At 35.5% G+C, this 18,226-nt stretch overlaps 1 protein-coding gene across 2 annotated transcripts; it reads left to right on the top strand.

The window, feature by feature from the left end:
- The first annotated feature begins 14,422 nt into the window (after positions 1–14,422).
- LOC131629086 (MYB-like transcription factor ETC3) lies at positions 14,423–15,264 on the top strand. 2 transcript variants are annotated; one of them, XM_058899887.1, is made up of 3 exons: positions 14,423–14,652; positions 14,739–14,850; positions 14,946–15,264. In XM_058899887.1, exons 1-3 carry the CDS (start codon positions 14,601–14,603, stop codon positions 15,043–15,045), a joined length of 264 nt encoding a protein of 87 aa, XP_058755870.1. In that variant the 5' UTR covers positions 14,423–14,600; the 3' UTR covers positions 15,046–15,264. The 2 variants fall into 2 exon arrangements, with proteins under 2 accessions (XP_058755870.1, XP_058755871.1); XM_058899888.1 differs by having other exon boundaries at positions 14,425–14,652; positions 14,742–14,850.
- Positions 15,265–18,226: the final 2,962 nt, after the last annotated feature.

Raw genomic sequence — 18,226 nt, 5'->3', positions numbered from 1 at the left:
GCCATACCCTTATGTTAGACCTGTGATTGTTGAACCTGAATGTGAAGAAAAGGTTCCTTTGGTTGTTCTCCATCCAGACATGCCCACTGATCTAGAAGAACTACAAAAGTCATGGGTTCAATTGAAAGAAGAAAGGGATACTTTTGAGGCTCAATTCCGCGCCAAAGAGAAACAAGTGTTAGAACTCACAAGGCTACTTCAAGCAGAACAGAACGTCAACAACTTCATCGGATCAAAGAGGAAGCGTCCATGGGAAGCTTGAAGAAATTCTAGTTTATTGTTATTATTATTCCTAGTTGTTTACATATTTACTTTTGTAAGCCAAAATGGCAAAGAACCATAAACTAAAGTACAATTTAATTATTATTATTATTACTAACAAAGCTTGTTCTTTCTTTCTTGTTTAAAGTGAATTTAAATTTTAAGGTCCTTGAAAACATTGCATATGCATAATCATATCATTCATAAAACATCGCATCACAGGTTTCATAAAAACAAATGCCTCATCTTTCCGCTGTTTATTTCAGTAAGAAAGATGGATCTCGAACAATCTGTCAAAGCTCTCCAAACTCAGAATGCTGAATTTCAAGCTCTGATTCTGAACCTGGCCAATGGGCAAAATGAACTGAAAGCCCTTCTGACTAAGAAGGAGAAGAAGACTCAGAAGCCCAAAGGAGTGATCAATCTGGGAAGAAGGTTCAAAGGTCGTCCCAGGAAGGCCGAAGATGCTGAAATCCCTAAGAATGAGGAAGATGAAGAGAGAGATGATCTCAGTGTCAAGAACAATCAAGGAAGCCATGTAGGTTCTGATGGTGAAGAAGACGAAGATAATCACAACCTGGACAAATGGATCTCCCCTACATCAGACAAAGGGCTAGACAACTGGAAGGCCGAGGACATTGTTTCTATCTCCTATAGTCAGGAGTAATTGCCAGTCTTAGTTTATTTCCTGCTTTTCTTTTATTCTCCAATTTTAATTCTTGTACTTCAATAAAGACAATAAACTCTAAAGCCATGTGTCCTGCCCGAGGCACAATGGTCCATTTGTTAGGGCTTGTCATTTCATAAGCATATTTTCATTCAATAAAACATTGGACGTTTCGTATTCGAATTGTGTGTTTGCCTCTATTTTTCTTTTATTTACTTTTTATAGCTATGCGTTCTCACACACACCCACGTAATGCACTGCAGATCCACATTCACTCTGGATCCTGTTGATAACGATTCTGCTATTGCTAAATATGACTTTGAAAATCCGATCTATCAAGCTGAGGATGAAGGTGAGGAAGGTTGTGAAGTGCCTAGAGAACTTGCCCGTTTACTAGAGCAAGAAGAAAAGACTATACAGCCGCACGAAGAGCCAATTGAAGTTGTGAACATAGGTACCGATGAAGAAAAGAAAGAAATCAAGATAGGAGCTGAATTAGAGGATGCTGTCAAGCAAAGGTTGATTCAGATGTTACGAGACAATGTTGAGATCTTCGCTTGGTCATACGTAGACATGCCTGGGCTCGATACTGATATTGTGGTTCATCGTTTACCTATCAAAGAGAATAGTCCTCCAGTTAAACAGAAGTTGCGAAGAAGCAGACCAGACATGGCTCAGAAAATCAAAGAAGAGGTCGAGAAACAATTCAATGCTGGGTTCCTGAAGGTAGTGAGTTATCCGCCATGGATCGCCAATATAGTGCCCGTACCGAAGAAAGATGGAAAAGTCAGAATGTGTGTAGACTATAGAGATTTGAATCGAGCAAGTCCTAAAGATGATTTCCCGTTACCACATATCGACATCCTGGTTGATAGTACTGCACAATGCAAGGTTTTTTCTTTTATGGATGGTTTCTCAGGCTACAATCAGATTAAGATGGCACCCGAGGATATGGAGAAGACAACATTCACTACGCCTTGGGGCACTTTCTGTTACAAAGTTATGCCATTTGGGTTGAAGAATGCTGGGGCAACCTACCAACGTGCAATGGTAGCCTTATTCCACGACATGATCCACAAAGAAATAGAGGTCTATGTTGATGATATGATTGCAAAGTCCAACACTGAAGAAGAACATCTGGTCCATTTACAGAAGTTGTTTGATAGGTTGAAGAAGTACAAGTTGAGATTGAATCCAAACAAGTGCACCTTTGGCGTAAGGTCTGGCAAGCTGTTGGGTTTTGTTGTTAGTAGCAAAGGTATCGAAGTTGATCCTGCAAAGGTAAAAGCCATACAAGAAATGCCCGCTCCGCGAAACGAGAAAGAAGTTAGAGGATTCCTGGGTCGACTAAATTACATTGCTAGATTTATCTCCCATCTGACCGCTACTTGTGAGCCAATCTTCAAGTTACTGAAGAAAGATCAAGTAGTAAAATGGAATGACCAATGTCAAGAGGCCTTTGACAAAATAAAGAAGTACCTACAAGAACCGCCGATCATGATACCACCTGCAGAAGGAAGACCTCTAATTATGTACTTAACAGTGTTAGAGAACTCAATGGGGTGCGTACTGGGGCAACATGACGAGTCTGGTCGAAAAGAGCATGCAATATACTACCTTAGCAAAAAGTTTACCGACTGTGAAACAAGATACTCACTGCTCGAGAAAACTTGCTGTGCTTTGGCTTGGGCTGCTCGCCGACTGAGACAGTATATGTTGAACCATACCACTTTGTTGATTTCTCGAATGGATCCCATCAAGTATGTATTCGAGAAACCTGCTCTCTCTGGACGAATAGCAAGATGGCAAATGATACTAACAGAATATGACATCCATTACACAACACAGAAAGCGATCAAAGGGAGTGTGGTAGCAGATCATTTGGCACAACAAGCGGTAGATGACTACCAGTCGATGAATTTCGAATTTCCAGATGAAGATGTGATGCTTGTTACCGACTATGAACAACCTGGCCCGGATGAAGGACCTGAACCAGGATCCCGATGGACTATGGTTTTCGATGGAGCTTCAAACGCACTTGGTAATGGCATTGGCGCCATAATTGTCTCTCCTGCTGGTGGACACACCCCATTCACCGCAAGATTATGTTTCGACTGCACCAACAATATGGCTGAGTATGAAGCGTGTATCTTGGGGCTCAGAGCTTCTATCGATTTAAGGATCAAATTCTTGGAAGTGTATGGGGATTCAGCCCTAGTAATCAGTCAAATCAGAGGGGAATGGGATACAAAACATCCTAATCTCATACCCTATAAAGAGTTTGTACTATCTCTAATTCCATATTTTGAAGAGATTACTTTCGAACATATTCCCCGAGAAGAGAATCAACTGGCAGATGCGTTAGCTACTATGTCGTCCATGTTCAAAGTCAGATGGGATAATGAGGCTCCCATAGTTATCATTGAAAGACATGACGAACCCGCATATTGTTATGAGATATTTGACGACGAGGCTGAAGAGAAACCATGGTTTTACGAAGTAAAAAGGTACCTCGAGACTCAAGAATACCCTGAAGGGGCATCCATTAATGACAAAAAGTTCCTAAGAAGATTCGCATCCAAGTTCTTTCTGAGCAATGGGACTTTATACAAGCGCAACCATGATTCAACCCTGCTTCGTTGTGTGAACAAGAAGGAAGCTGAAAAGATCATGGAGGACATGCACGATGGTACTTTTGGGACCCACTCTAGTGGACATACTATGGCCAAGAAGATTCTAAGAGCAGGTTACTACTGGTCTACAATGGAGACTGACTGTCACCACCATTCAAGAACTTGTCACAAGTGCCAGATATACGCCGACAAAGTACACGTGCCTCCCGTTCCTCTAAATGTACTAACTGCTCCCTGGCCCTTTGCAATGTGGGGCATTGACATGATCGGAGAAATTAAGCCTACCGCTTCTAATGGACATCGTTTCATTCTAGTAGCCATTGACTATTTCACTAAATGGGTAGAAGCTGCTTCATTTGCCTCCGTAACCAAGAATGTGGTGGCTCGATTCATTAAACACAACCTCATCTGTCGGTATGGCATTCCCGAAAGAATCATCACTGATAATGGTACCAATCTGAACAATAAGATGATCACTGAGCTCTGCACACAATTCAACATCAAACATCACAATTCTTCACCTTATAGACCAAAGATGAATGGCGCTGTAGAGGCCGCCAACAAAAACATCAAGAAGATTGTGCAGAAAATGACTGTGACTTACAAAGATTGGCATGAAATGTTGCCATTTTCTCTTCATGGTTACCGTACCTCCGCACGTACATCAACTGGGGCAACCCCGTTCTCATTAGTCTATGGTATGGAAGCTGTATTACCAATTGAAGTTCAGATACCGTCATTAAGGATCATGAAAGAAGCAGAGCTAGATGAAGATGAATGGATCCAGACTCGACTAGATCAGATAAACTTGATTGACGAAAAGAGGCTCGCGGCTGTTTGTCATGGACAACTGTATCAGAAACGTATGATCAAGGCGTTTAACAAAAGGGTCAAACAACAAGTTTATCGAGTTGGTGACTTGGTCATAAAGAGAATCATTCTGCCACAAGGCGATCCTAGGGGCAAGTGGACTCCCACCTATGAAGGGCCATTCGTCATCAAGAAAATCTTCTCTGGAGGAGCAATGATACTCACTACTATGGATGGAGAGGACTTCCCACAACCTGTGAACGCAGACATAGTCAAAAAATACTACGCATAAACATGACCCGCTAGGTCGACGTGCCTAGGCAAAAGTAAGGGCATCCCGGCAAACCAAAAGGGTTTGGGCAAAAATTAGGGATATATATACAAAAAATGTGTACACCCGTCAAGTTGAAAACCCGAAAGGGCGACTTGGGCAAAAAAGGGTATCCTGCTAGACTGAAAACCTTAAAGGGCGGTCTAGGCAAAAGTTAAGGATTAAGCGTACGACTATGTCTCATTCATATCATCCATCAATCAGATGTATCTACAACAACAAGTTCAAAGGGCTCAGATCAACTCAGTCATCTTTCTCCGACAAGCATGGGATGAGATGCTCGAAGACATAATAGCAATAGCAGAGTGGAAACTCAATAGGATTATTTTTACATAGCTACTTTTTCTTTTGTCTTTTGTACATTTTCAGAAACACACAATATGTTTTATCTCGCCTATTTATGGCTCTTCTCAATACAATTTACTTCTTTCTTTCAAATCCATTTTCTTTTTTGTCTTTTCGAATACGCAAACGCCCAATGATAATTTTGAATGAACATATGCATATGAATGAGATTATCATTTATTTTCGTCCATAAAAATATCCATTAGATTATTAGTAGGAAAGGCAAAGAGACAATGTCCGAGGTAGTCAAAGAATCCTCCTACAAATCAATTGACATGGATATATCCCCACAGAGCAATCATTAAGCAGATGTCTTCCAACAACAAAGGCATGGCTCCCCAAACACGGTTTACATCCCTATTTTATCAAGCTACTGATCATACCCCAAGCAGAAATCACAAATCCCCAGCTGAGCACCTTTCAAGACGAAATCAAACATCAAAATCACAAAGACCTAGAAATTTACTTTCTCGACTAAATCATATTTGCATACCATATGACACAAACATATTCATACATCGCATACATCGCTGCATAACAAATCCATAACATGCAAAGTTTCTCATTTATTTTGAGATACTCATTACATAAACACATGCATCATGACATAAGAAAACTAACCTTTACTTTTCAGGATATTACTATCTCTATTTGCAAAAGAGTTAAGTCGACACCTTTGACGGTTCCTTAACAATCTATTCTCAAATATTAAGTCGATACCTTTGACGGTTCCTTAATACATCAAGAGTTAAGTCGACACCTTTGACGGTTCCTTAACAACACACTTCAGATATAAGTCGACACCTTTGACGGTTCCTTATACAATCTATCTGCATATCTGAGTCAATACCTTTGACGGTGCCTCTATAATATGCTTCAAAGTTAAGTCGACACCTTTGACGGTTCCTTAACAACACACTTCAGATATAAGTCGACACCTTTGACGGTTCCTTATACAATCTATCTGCATATCTGAGTCGATACCTTTGACGGTGCCTCAACAATATGCTTCAAATTTAAGTCGATACCTTTGACGGTTCCTTAAATAACCCAACACAGATTTGAGTCGATATCTTTGACGGTTCCTCAACATCCAAAAAAGGGGAAGACAACAAAAGCAGAAATTTTGCAACAATCCATACTCCAACAACTACCAGATGGCATCTACAAGCCCATCCCCGACAAAAGTCCCTGCTTCAAATAGGGCAAATTTCTTGGTATTTTTGTGTTCAATCATCTTCCACCTTCAGATACCGACTGGCATACCAACCACTCTACATCTTCAGGTTTAAGATAATTGAACAGGGGCAGCTGTCATACCCCAAAATTTGCCCATGCTATTTTCCATACACAAAATCAAATCAAAACACAAAGCTCCAAAACACACTCTCCTATACAAAAGCTCTGAACTAGGGTTTGATTAATTCAATGGAAAATCATTGAATCAATGGCTCAAGGTGGTTCCATAGGGTCACTAACATCCCAAAGTATCTCCATATAAAGTTTCAAGTCAAACAGAGCAAATTTAGTCCCTTAAATCCTGATTAGGTCAACAGTCGACTCTCAAGGGCAAAATAGTCATTTCAAATCAATATGCAGTCAAAGCTCAAGATATTTGGTCAACAACATCCTCATAACCCTAAAATCATCATTTGATCAAGGGTTGATCATGATGATGCAAGGAAAGATCAGAGAAGTCAAAAGTCAAGAGTTACTATTTTGGGCATGAACTAAAAAAGTCAACCAAACTTTGAAAATTCACCAAATATTCATACTTCGTCAGAAAAATTCCCACCAAAGCTCATTTTGAAGGGAATTCATCCCTCTGTTCAATGATCCAAGAATCAAAGCCCATAGGTCAATGGTTTAAGAGATATGGCTTCATACATTATAGGTCCTTTTCAAAAGTCAACGAAAAGACATTCTTTTCAAAAGCTTATAAAATGAGAATGAAAAATGATTTTGATAGGGGACCAAAGACATTGGTTAGAGGACTCTCTAAGGTTTCCAAAAAGTCCAAGAACATTTCCATACCTCAAGAATTGAGGGAGGTACATCTTGTCAAAGTTGGACTATTTTTGAGAAAAAGATATGAAAAGAAAAGGTTCAAAATCCAAAAATCTCCAAATGGGCCTATGTTTTCTTCACCCAATCCACATTATAAGCCCATGCACACCCTAAGATAAGATCTTTTTTAATTTTTAAGCTTTTATTATTTATTTTATGGTTTATTATCATTTTAAATCATAAATTAAATACATAAAATAATAAGAATAATTAGAGATCTTATTTTGCCTTGATTCCAATCAAATATATTATATTAATGACTCAATTTTCGTGCACAAAAGGATTAGTGAAGAAAAAGATTGCATTTGGTCAAAAATAGTAAGATTTGTATAAAAAATATTCATTCAAAATATAATTTTCAATCAAATTTTCCAACTTTGCAAATCAAAGATTCATAAGGATTTGGTTCAGTTTTGTTGCCCTAAATCCATCACATATATATATAGAAGCAATTCAGACCTAAAGAAGGAGGAGTCTGCAGCTAAAGAACCCTAATCCCGAGCCAAAAATTCACAAAGAAACTCAAGTGTCAATTTGGAGATCTAGGTCGATTCAAGCATTGCAATTGATCCAGAATTGTTCCTCAAGCACCATTAAACGATTCCCAATCGTTTTCGAGTCACTAAACCTCAAGAATTACGCACTGTAAGTCACACTTGGTCCGATTCTAATTTTCTTCGATTGCATAAATTCACGCATGTATATCATAAACTAATTGCATATTTGTGTTTAGTTTTGTGTGTTTGATATTTCTGGAGCTTTAATCGAAATTCTGGGCGCGTTTTAGCCAATATCCATAGTTAGGGTTTGTTAGAAACAATTAGGGGTTTTTGACTCAGGTAAAATCAAGCCACGAGACTACCACCATCGAATTCGCACGAGCAAGACGAATTTGTCCATGGTATCGCGCCATATTTCTTTGTTCGTTTTGCCCTGTTCGCTATTTTTCAGGTACAAGAGAGAAGCCTTTTACAGCGCCTTTGGAGAAAAGCGCTATTAAAACCCTGGCTAGAGGTTGAAGACGACTGCGTGTCGCTCCTCTATTGGTTGATTTTGGCGCGTTTTGTTTCAAACACAGGAGGATCCAGCGCGTTAAGAAACACGCTTTATCATGTGCCCTCGTCATCCAGGCCGTCCAGCTGTCTCATCTTACAATCCAACGCGTCCAAAACAGGCAGGTCCATCATAGTCCCTCAGCGCGCGTAGCATAGGATCGCAAGTTAAGAATTTTACAATTTTTTTTATTTTTTATTATATAGCCTTTTCTATTCTTATTTTAATATACATACATATATTATTTTCTTTTCTTTTTTTTTTTGTCTTCAAATAAATTTGTTCTATATATATAAATCATATAAAAATTTTATAAAAACATTTTAATACTTATTATTTATAAAATAGATTTTGTTTGATTTAATTATAAAAATTCATAGTTATTTTATTTAAACCCCTAAAAATTCACAAAAATCATTTTTACCTTCGATTTTATTGTTTACTTCAATTTAATTAATTAGGTCGAGAGACCAATAATTAATTAAATCGATTGTGTCCCGTTAATTCAATTTTCGCCCTAATCAGGGTTTGTGACGAACATTCCAATACACTGATATATTTCTTTTTCTATGCCTTTTTCAGGATTAGCAACATGATTCGCCCCGAGTGCGCGCCTTCAACAAACCTCAAAGATAAGTATTCTATTCTATTTAATTTTAATTATACTTAAATTAATTTACTTTTAGGGTTTGCTTTGCCTTCACCTATTTTCTGCCTTGTTTCAGGGTCAATCCTAAAGGCGCCTAATAACCATATCAGATCAAATTCGAATCGAAGCTAAGTATTCCCTATTTATTCATTATTAGTTTATTTTTCTTTCATTTTATTTACGTTAACCCTGATTATCTTCGAATTAATAATACACTCACGCCTTGTCCGTTTCCTTGTCTGTTCTAATGATCAGAGTCAATGTTTCTGACAAACCCTTGCCCTCAACCCTGTCAGGCAAACACCAAAGCTAAGTACATTCTCTCTGTTTTACCTTTAGTTCATTATTTTATTTTTCTTAATTAATGAAGTCTGCCCTCGAATCGATAATGCACTCACCTTCTTTTGTTTGCCATTTTTTCTTTCTTTCAGGGTTTGTCAAATGCCAAAGCTATGTCATTGGTAACCCTAAATCTTTTCTTCTTTTTTATTTTATTATTACTTATGTCAAACCCTATTAAGGGATCCGCTGGTTACAATTCCCCTCTCCTCCGCTGGTTTCATTTTCCCCTTCCCTTTATTGCTTTATAACTGCGTGGTTAGTAATTTAGGGAGTGCAACTCTGAATCAATTAGAATAACTAAACACAAGATAATATAATCTGAATTGAATCACATGATTGGTGCACACACGCACGCTTTTTGGGTAACCCTCTCTGTTGCCTGTTGCCTGTTGCCTGTTGCCTTTGTGTTTTTGCAGAGTAAGCCTCGTCCCTCGAATTCGAGGATACCTCAGCCATGTTGCCTCGAATAAAGGTTATGAGACCCTAAAAATGATGCTGCCTTCGGTACACTAACATAACCTCGACCCTCGGATGTTGCCTACGAAAAAGGCTGAGGTATCTTCTGGCTGCCTACGAAATGGCTTATTCTGATCCTTGCCTCAGACTACCTGCCCTTCTATGGCATGGGACAGTCTTATGGCAAAGGATGCTTCGATGACCCTTCAACCTCCAAACGAAAGGCTTCCTGCCCTCTTATGGCAAGGATAGACCCTTTCATTCTGAAAGGCAAAAAGAGACCTATCATCTGAGTTTAAGGTAATTGCCCCTAATTTCCTTGCAATGCTCAAACCTTTTTATTATATTCTTTCTCGTAATTTTTCAAAAGGGCAACGCTTATTCACAAGCTAAAGTCCCTATCTCTTTCATCTACATTTTCTAAACAAACGAGCAAGCAAAGCAATTAAGAGCCCATGGAAAACCATGGATGCAAAGGGTGCCTTACACCTTCCCTTTGCATAAATTACCCCCCGAACTTAGATTTCTTTTAAAAGGTTTTTTTTCTGTTTCTTTTTGCCTTTCCGAATCTGTTTGGATAAAATAAAAGTCGGTGGCGACTCTTGCTTACCGCGACATTCCGATTAATAAAAAGTCAGTTCACCGTATTACAGCGTAAAAGTAAAGATGAGGGCAGCAATGAAAGAGAAGGAACCAACACAAAGTGGACTGAAGATGTTTAACAAGAAGAGAGATGCGAAGAAAGAAGATCATGCAGTGGTTGCTGATGCTTCCACATGGATGCATGATGAAGGAATTTGGAAAGTAACAGGGGCGCTGTTGTTGTGGGTGTGGTAAATCTATTTTACAATTATTATTCTACAAATTATTATTATTTTGCCACGTCATCAATTAAGTCATGTCCAGTCAGCAAAGAGGGTAAAATGGTGTGGTAAATCCAAGTTTTTTGTTTTATAAGGGGCTTTTAGTAAAAAAAACATTCAGGGGGCCAAACCGAAACTCGCTATATTGGCAGGGGGTGAAGTATATTAAACCCTATATTTAATTTCGTTCTTGTTATTCATTCTTAATGTATTTAGCATACATTTAGGGTTTGTTTGGTTCAAAGTGCCAATTGAAATTGATGGGCAAAATAATGCACATAACAAGCAGATGAATTCTCATTTTAGATTAAACTTCTCAAACCACCAAACTTAACTCGCATATTGCATGCTCCATCATACCATTGCCCCCTTAATGCTAGATAAACTCAAGCCATTATAGACAACAACTTCTCAAATACCTCCTTAAGTGACTTATAACTTGTTTCTTTAACACTTACAATGCCAAAGAAAAACCTTTCTTTTACCGAACCTTCACTGTTAACATAGCGAACAACAACAATCATTTGTTCTTTACCGACAATGTCACCTGATTTATCAATCAAAACACAAAACACATCATCCACAATATCATATATAATTTGTTGAGTTATTTCACATGCACAAGCAACAACAAGATCCTTTTGAATCTTAGGGGCAGTCATGATCTATTAAAAGAAGTAACATGATTAGCTAATCTTTGAGAATTCTTCCAGTCATCAAACCTCTCCCCACAAAGTGACCCCCCATATTTAGAGACATTTTTAAACAAAAAATATGGCAAATAAAATGCTAGGTCTTTATATTCACTATAATCAATCCAGTCATACAAATCAAATCAATTTTAATTTGCAAAATCGACGTCTTTGTTTACTATGAATAGACTAAGGGTAAATAAAACTGTGAGGAGGTTGATGAAAACCTATTTTTAAATAAGTTTTTCCTACCTTATTTTGGATTTCAGGATGATAGCTTGAAATTGAATGCTATATTCCTGAATTCATTTCCAACAATTCATAATCAACAACTTTAATACTCTCATTAGGATGTCTAGTTTTCGATGCTTCTAAATTTGAAGAAGAAGTAGCTTGTCTCTAGAAAACACATGAAAAATTTCTTCATCCTATAATAAGAACGATTAAATGAAACCATTTAAAATCAAATTATTATAGAGAAAACCATTTATGAAAAATAGAGAAATTTTTTTTTATAATAAATTGGAGTTTTAGGTTCAACTAAAAAAAGAGAAAAGAATAAGTGAAAATTGAAACACTCGCTTTACTTTTGAATTTCAATCACTCATAAATAAATACAATCAAACCAAGTGAGATAATTAGAGAAAGAAAGTGGTGGATTACCAAAAATGAAAGAAATATACTAACATGGGAGATGGTGACGGTGAGGTTTCAAAGAGAAAGAAAAAGTGTGTGTGTGTGTGTATGTGCGTGTGTATGTACGTGTGTGTGTGTGTGTGTGTGAGAGAGAGAGAGAGAGAGAGAGAGAGAGAGAGAGAGAGAGAGAGAGAGAGAGAAAGAAGTGATTTGGTGATTTTTTTTCTTTATTAATTATATATAAAATCTAGTGTGGCTTTAGTCGCACCCTACCTCAACATAAATTCGTCCATGGTTATAACAACCCCTATTTCATAGGCGTGAGATGCAAAGAGTTGTTGAATGTATTATGGATTTAAATCACCTGTAGTATTTTATAGAGTAATTCCCCTATATCGCGAACAATATAATATAGACGAATAACAATTCTCTTTGAGTGGTCGATTGATGACAATACAACAAAAAACACATTTCACCTCGAACGCGAAATACATTTAACTTCGGCTAAAGAAGTGAGGTAACGAAGGGCGTCATGAAAAGTATCAACTTTATCCCTCGGTTTTTAAAACACCAAGGGGAAAATGCTTATGTACATGAGTTCGAACCCCGACTCCTGCATTTTTAATATTTTCAAAACTAGCGCATCAAACCTCTCAGTTTATGAATAACATCAAGGGGTAAGATTTATAGTTTTTTAAATTCATTATAAATTACATAATATTTATTAATTAATTGTTTATCCGTAATATTACATTGTTTACACAAAATATTTCTGTAAATATATAAAATAGATTTTAAATTAGATTCATCGTCATCACTGTTGGTGAAGATCAGATGTTTGGATCCTCGTTTTATTGAAAATGTCAGAGAAGATAAATGTTAGATGCAACATATTTCAGATCCCTTTTGCATTTATCTATTTCTGATGTAAAACAAGAAAAGGGTTAGTTAAAAGAATGAATACATTATTATTGAAGAACATCGTCAAAAAATTGATTATTGAAGAACACAAACCTTAAACACACTTTATTTTCTGCTCTCGCAATCTATCGTAGAGAACTTTATCGAGTTTCTTACTCTTTAAAATTTCTATGTTATATGTTTCATTAACAATTTTAATATTCAGAATGCTTTTATAATGAATGTATGTCAAGTTTCACACAAATCACTAATGGAAGTGTCTACAGCGTTGATACTCATGAAATAGATGACACAAATTTGTTTAAGGACGGTAATTAATATTCTAAATTATCACGCCAAAATAATACTCTCAGTTTCTGACAAAAATCGAGGTAAAATATGTATAAGTTTTTTTTAACATTACATTGTTTACATAGAATATTAAATTACATTACTAAACAAATGTAGTGTTATCATAGTAGTTGTTGTTCTTGGAGAACAACACATCTTTGCTCTAATTCAGATCCTATTTAATATATTTTATGCTCATTATTTTAAATTTCTATGGACTGCAATCAACCAACTTTTAAAGAGCTATTTGCTCAAAGTAAGAAAATATCAGTTCCAAACAATGAAAATGTTTTTTCTCCATTTTCAATCCATCATTGAGAACTTTTCCAAGCTTTTTCAAGTTCCAAAATTTCATTATCTTGAGCAAATATTATCAAGGCAAATGCTTTCACAAGAAAGATATATATATATTGGTGGATGTAGATAGTTTGTTGTGGATTAATATCTTGACAATATCTTGAGTGTTATTCCTTTAAGAATGTAGGGTAGAGATTGTAGTTATGTAACATATTTCTCGGTTGTTAAAAAAAACTAAGGAAAAACATACTTTCTATTTTAAATAGTAAAATAAAATAAGTAAGTCCCTCAATTTTAGAATAAAACTGGAGTGAATAATATCTATTTTTTTAAACATTACATTATTTACACAGAATATTAAAAAAATTCAGATTCATTATCATCGCCAATTCCAGATTTTGTTGCATATATCTTTTCAAAGGTTGAACAACCTTCTTTATTTAACCTGGAAGCAGAAATGATTTTCTGCACTTGCAATGTATTATATAGAACTTTTCTAATATTCTTTAACAGAGAGTTGTTCTAAAAATACAACATCAACATCATAATGTGAGATAAATTGCAATGGTAGAAAAATGTTTTGTTCAAGGATAGAAGAACATTGAAATTTTTTCTCTTGCAATCCATCCAAAAGAATGATGCGTGCGAGTTTGGGGCAGCGACGCATAAGTTAGGATTGTGGTAAAATCTGTTTAACGAGTGCTTTTATAGTAAAATCTGATTATGTCATCTCTTAATTTTTAAGGAAACTGAAGGAATAGATCATTTAGTATTCACTTATAAACAAATAAAAACAAAAACTACTACAATAGTTGAGATTAAGAGGATATATATATATATATATATATATATATATATATATATATATATATATATATATATATATATATATATATATATATATATATATATCCCTAAAAAAATTACTCTTCAACACATTTTAATGGCAAAACACCGACTAAGCAAGCAACTTCCTAACTACTAATAAAAAAGTAATATTATTCATCCAACAATCATGTGCAACTACCTATAGGAACAAAGTTAAACAGTCAACCCCAACCTTCAGTCTTTTCTTTACTTTACTTTGCTCCCACCCTCCACACCACCCATTCTTCACACTAGTGTACTCTTCTATACCATTGATCATTCATATTACTTGCCCTATATTAGTGCCACCTATCTATTAGTATTAGCCCCTCCTCATCTGCAAATATATTTTACTCACCAAAACCTCGCACTTGTTATATATGGCCAACATGGAACAAACCTCTAAGGAAGTTCCTGCTGATTCTTCCATAGGTACGTACCTTTTTGGATCCGAACTCACCCTAGGGTTTTATGTTTGGAAATTTATTTCGAAAGATAAATATTTTTAAAATTTCTAGCAGATCAATCCAATTCCAATTCCAGTAGTATTACTCAAGTAAATTCCATGACTGAATTTTCCCAAGACGAGGAAGCTCTTATCATCAGGATGTATAAACTACTAGGAGATAGGTAATTTAGTTAGTATATGTTTAATATATATTATATTATATTTCTTTTGTATAATTAAATAATACTAGTTTTGAATATAATATATTCCTTATCAGGTGGCCATTAATTGCTGGAAGAATTCCTGGAAGAACTGCTGAAGATATAAAGAATTACTGGACTTCAAGATACGCTTTCACTAGCCAATCAAGTGAATAAATATTATATTATACTGGTGCATATCCATGTGTGAGTGTTTTCACACTTTCTGGTGTACTTGGCCATTTAAATATTGGCAGCAACTAAATAAAATGCATATGCTTACTATGCTCTCTATCTATCTGAATGTTGCTTGATGTGAGTGTGATTGTTATTGTACCATGCATTATTCAGGACTTGGTTTCTCTTATTTATGTATTAAATAATACTTCTTAAAAAACTCGTGATATCTATAAAATTTCAAAAGTATTATCATATAATTTCTTCATATATCTTTTGTCACCTTGTGACACGCAAAAAAATCATTCCTGTTAAGGATATGAATGAAGGTACATCTAAAAGAGAACCTAAACTCAAACAAGTTTATGTGCCAAAGCAGGATAATTAATAGATAAATATCTGAGAAAGAAACTTTGAATACCACTTTGCAAGAGACCTATGTCTGTCCTTTAAGTTGACCAAGGTGAGGTCAATTGTATAGACCATATTCAAGACAATGAGAGCCTTGATGGTGACTCTAGTTTTGAAGCCTTAGAATTAGTGGATGCTACTCAGTTCAATGTCAAGGACAACGAGGAATTTGGCTCTCAACCTCTGGTGGCCAACTCTCATGAGAGATTCCTCAAAGAATCGTGGGCTAATTTGGTAGATGTAGAAGATAACCAACCTACCAAAGTCTTGGAAGAACATGCTGTTAGAATATTAGAGAATGCATTGAGGGAATCCATGAATGCATGAAGAAGATGAGACATAAAATGGAGAATAAACTGTTATTGCATTGATTTAGCTCAAAGTCTCAAAGAAACTACAACCAACTATATATACAAGCTCTCTAACCAACTAACAAACAAGTTACTTAAAACAGAAAGTTCTAACTAACTGTAACTAAATTACAAATCCAGAATTTCCCAAAGTGGCAAGTTTATTGATTGCTTGATTAACAAGTAATGTATCTGATAATGCTAACACCCTTCCTCAAGCTTAATCTTCATACTTTCTAACACCCTTCCTCAAGCTCAAGCATGATAAATATCTATCATGCCAAGCTTGGATACAAATGATTCGGACTTTGTTGGTTGTAATGGTTTTGTAAGAAAATCGGCATGTTGTTCTTGTGAGGGATTGACAATAATCTCAACAATCCTTGTTGAACTTTCTCACGCCTCAAGTGACAATCTATCTCAAGATGTTGCGTTCTTTCGTGAGAAACTAGATTTGATGTTCTGTGAAGTGCACTTTGATTATCACAATACAAAACTGGAGGCTTGGAGCATGTAACATGTAAGCCTCTCAACGCATATAGGAGCCAAACCAGTTCAAAAGTAGTTGAGCCCGAGCTCTATACTCGACTTTAAATGAGCTTCTCGACACAATTTGTTGTTTCTTGGCTTTCTAGGATATGAGTGACGATCCTAAGAAAAAACAATAACCTGGTGTCGATTTTATTGTATCAATACATCCAGCCCAGTCTGCATTTAAGTATCCTAGGATTTGAAGTTTGGATGATCTATGGAACAACAAACCACATCTAGGATTCTTCTTCAAATAAGTGCAAAACTTGTGGAAACAAATAAGTGCAACACATTTGATATAATTTATAAGCTTCTGAAGTTGGCTTTAGTCTTGCCTATAGAAACTGCAAGCGTGAAATGTGTTTTTTAGCAATGAAGTTTGCAAAGAGTCAACTATGTAACAAAATAAGTTATCAATCGTTAAATGATTGTCTTGGAAAAATTAACAAAGATGTTACTTTATCTCATTTTCAAGAAATTGATAGTAGGCGATTTTCATTGTAAATGTACTTCCTTAAAAAAAATTATTTTCAAAATAATTTAGTTCATACTTTCTTTCATGTTTAGCCACACCAATATGTAATGCATGGATATGTCCCCGGTTATAACCGACATACTATATAAAGAGTACGCGCGACGAATTCATGTACACAATTTCAAATTCAAATTGTATTTACTATTCTCCTCCACATACTTATTTAAGCATTGGAGTAAGAACCTTATAGGTCGGCCTTTTCTGCTCGACATCAGAAGCTTAGACCTGTTTTTATCCGCCAAAACCACCAATTTTCAACTAGTTTTGATTCTGAAACATATATATATATATATATATATATATATATATATATATATATATATATATATATATATATATATATATATATATATATATATATATATATATATATATATTTCTTGGCCAGTCATGTCTATCTCGATCCGACCATGCCTTCATGGATCCGACCACCATAAGGTGAAAACGACCCAAATTCATATCAACTATTTACTAAACTTTTAGAATATTCTACTAACCACAGGACCATTTGATACCCGGAAATAGGAAATCTACGTCTCCAACCATTAGAGCCCATATTTTTCAGGACTTTTTTAGTCCAGCCCTAAAAAGTCTGTTGTCCATTAGGACTAACCCATATGGGCCGCAGGTAGCCCATTAGGGCTGCATAACTATAAATTAAAAAATATTTTTTTATATTATCTCACTCCAAAACAACACATTTATTTTTGTCACCTCACTATATTTTATATCTATTCTATTCAATATTTCCCGTTTAAATACTATACATTAATATAATCTAATTAACATTTAGTACTTCTTTATTTTACGTCACAATTTCCTCATATTCTATAATATCTATTAGTCTTGATGTTAAATATTTGAATATTATTATTTTATACAATTTTGATTCATATTGTATTTAAGAATATATTATAAAAAAAAATTTTAAAAATAATATAGTACTTACAAATATATTATATTTAAAATAATACATTTTATCTATGGGATTTTCTTTTAATTTTTGTTTAAAATTAATTTTAAGAAATAGCCTGTTTAGGGTCGGGTAGCCTGAAGCTTGTTTATGGTCGAGCTCAGGTAGTAATTCTTGAGTTCATATTACAATAGTGCTCTTTTGGTCCGACTCTGAAAAGTTTGAATCTCGTCAAAGCCAATCCATTTAGAATCAGATAGCTCATTTTGACAACTCTACTTACACCAACCGCTCAAAGAGAGCGCGAGAAAGAGACAATTAATCTCCTATTATTCAAGAGAGTATGATTAATTTTCCCGTGACTACATCTCTGAACCATTGTGGACTTGACACCTGTCACTTAGTATGCTTATACACTTTATGCTATTTATCCAAGACGTT

The sequence above is a fragment of the Vicia villosa genome, unplaced genomic scaffold (genome assembly GCF_029867415.1).
Source record: "Vicia villosa cultivar HV-30 ecotype Madison, WI unplaced genomic scaffold, Vvil1.0 ctg.000506F_1_1, whole genome shotgun sequence".
Classification (NCBI taxonomy): domain Eukaryota; kingdom Viridiplantae; phylum Streptophyta; class Magnoliopsida; order Fabales; family Fabaceae; genus Vicia; species Vicia villosa.
Note: the sequence above shows the minus strand (reverse complement) of the source record. Positions and strands in the feature narration are given on the sequence as shown.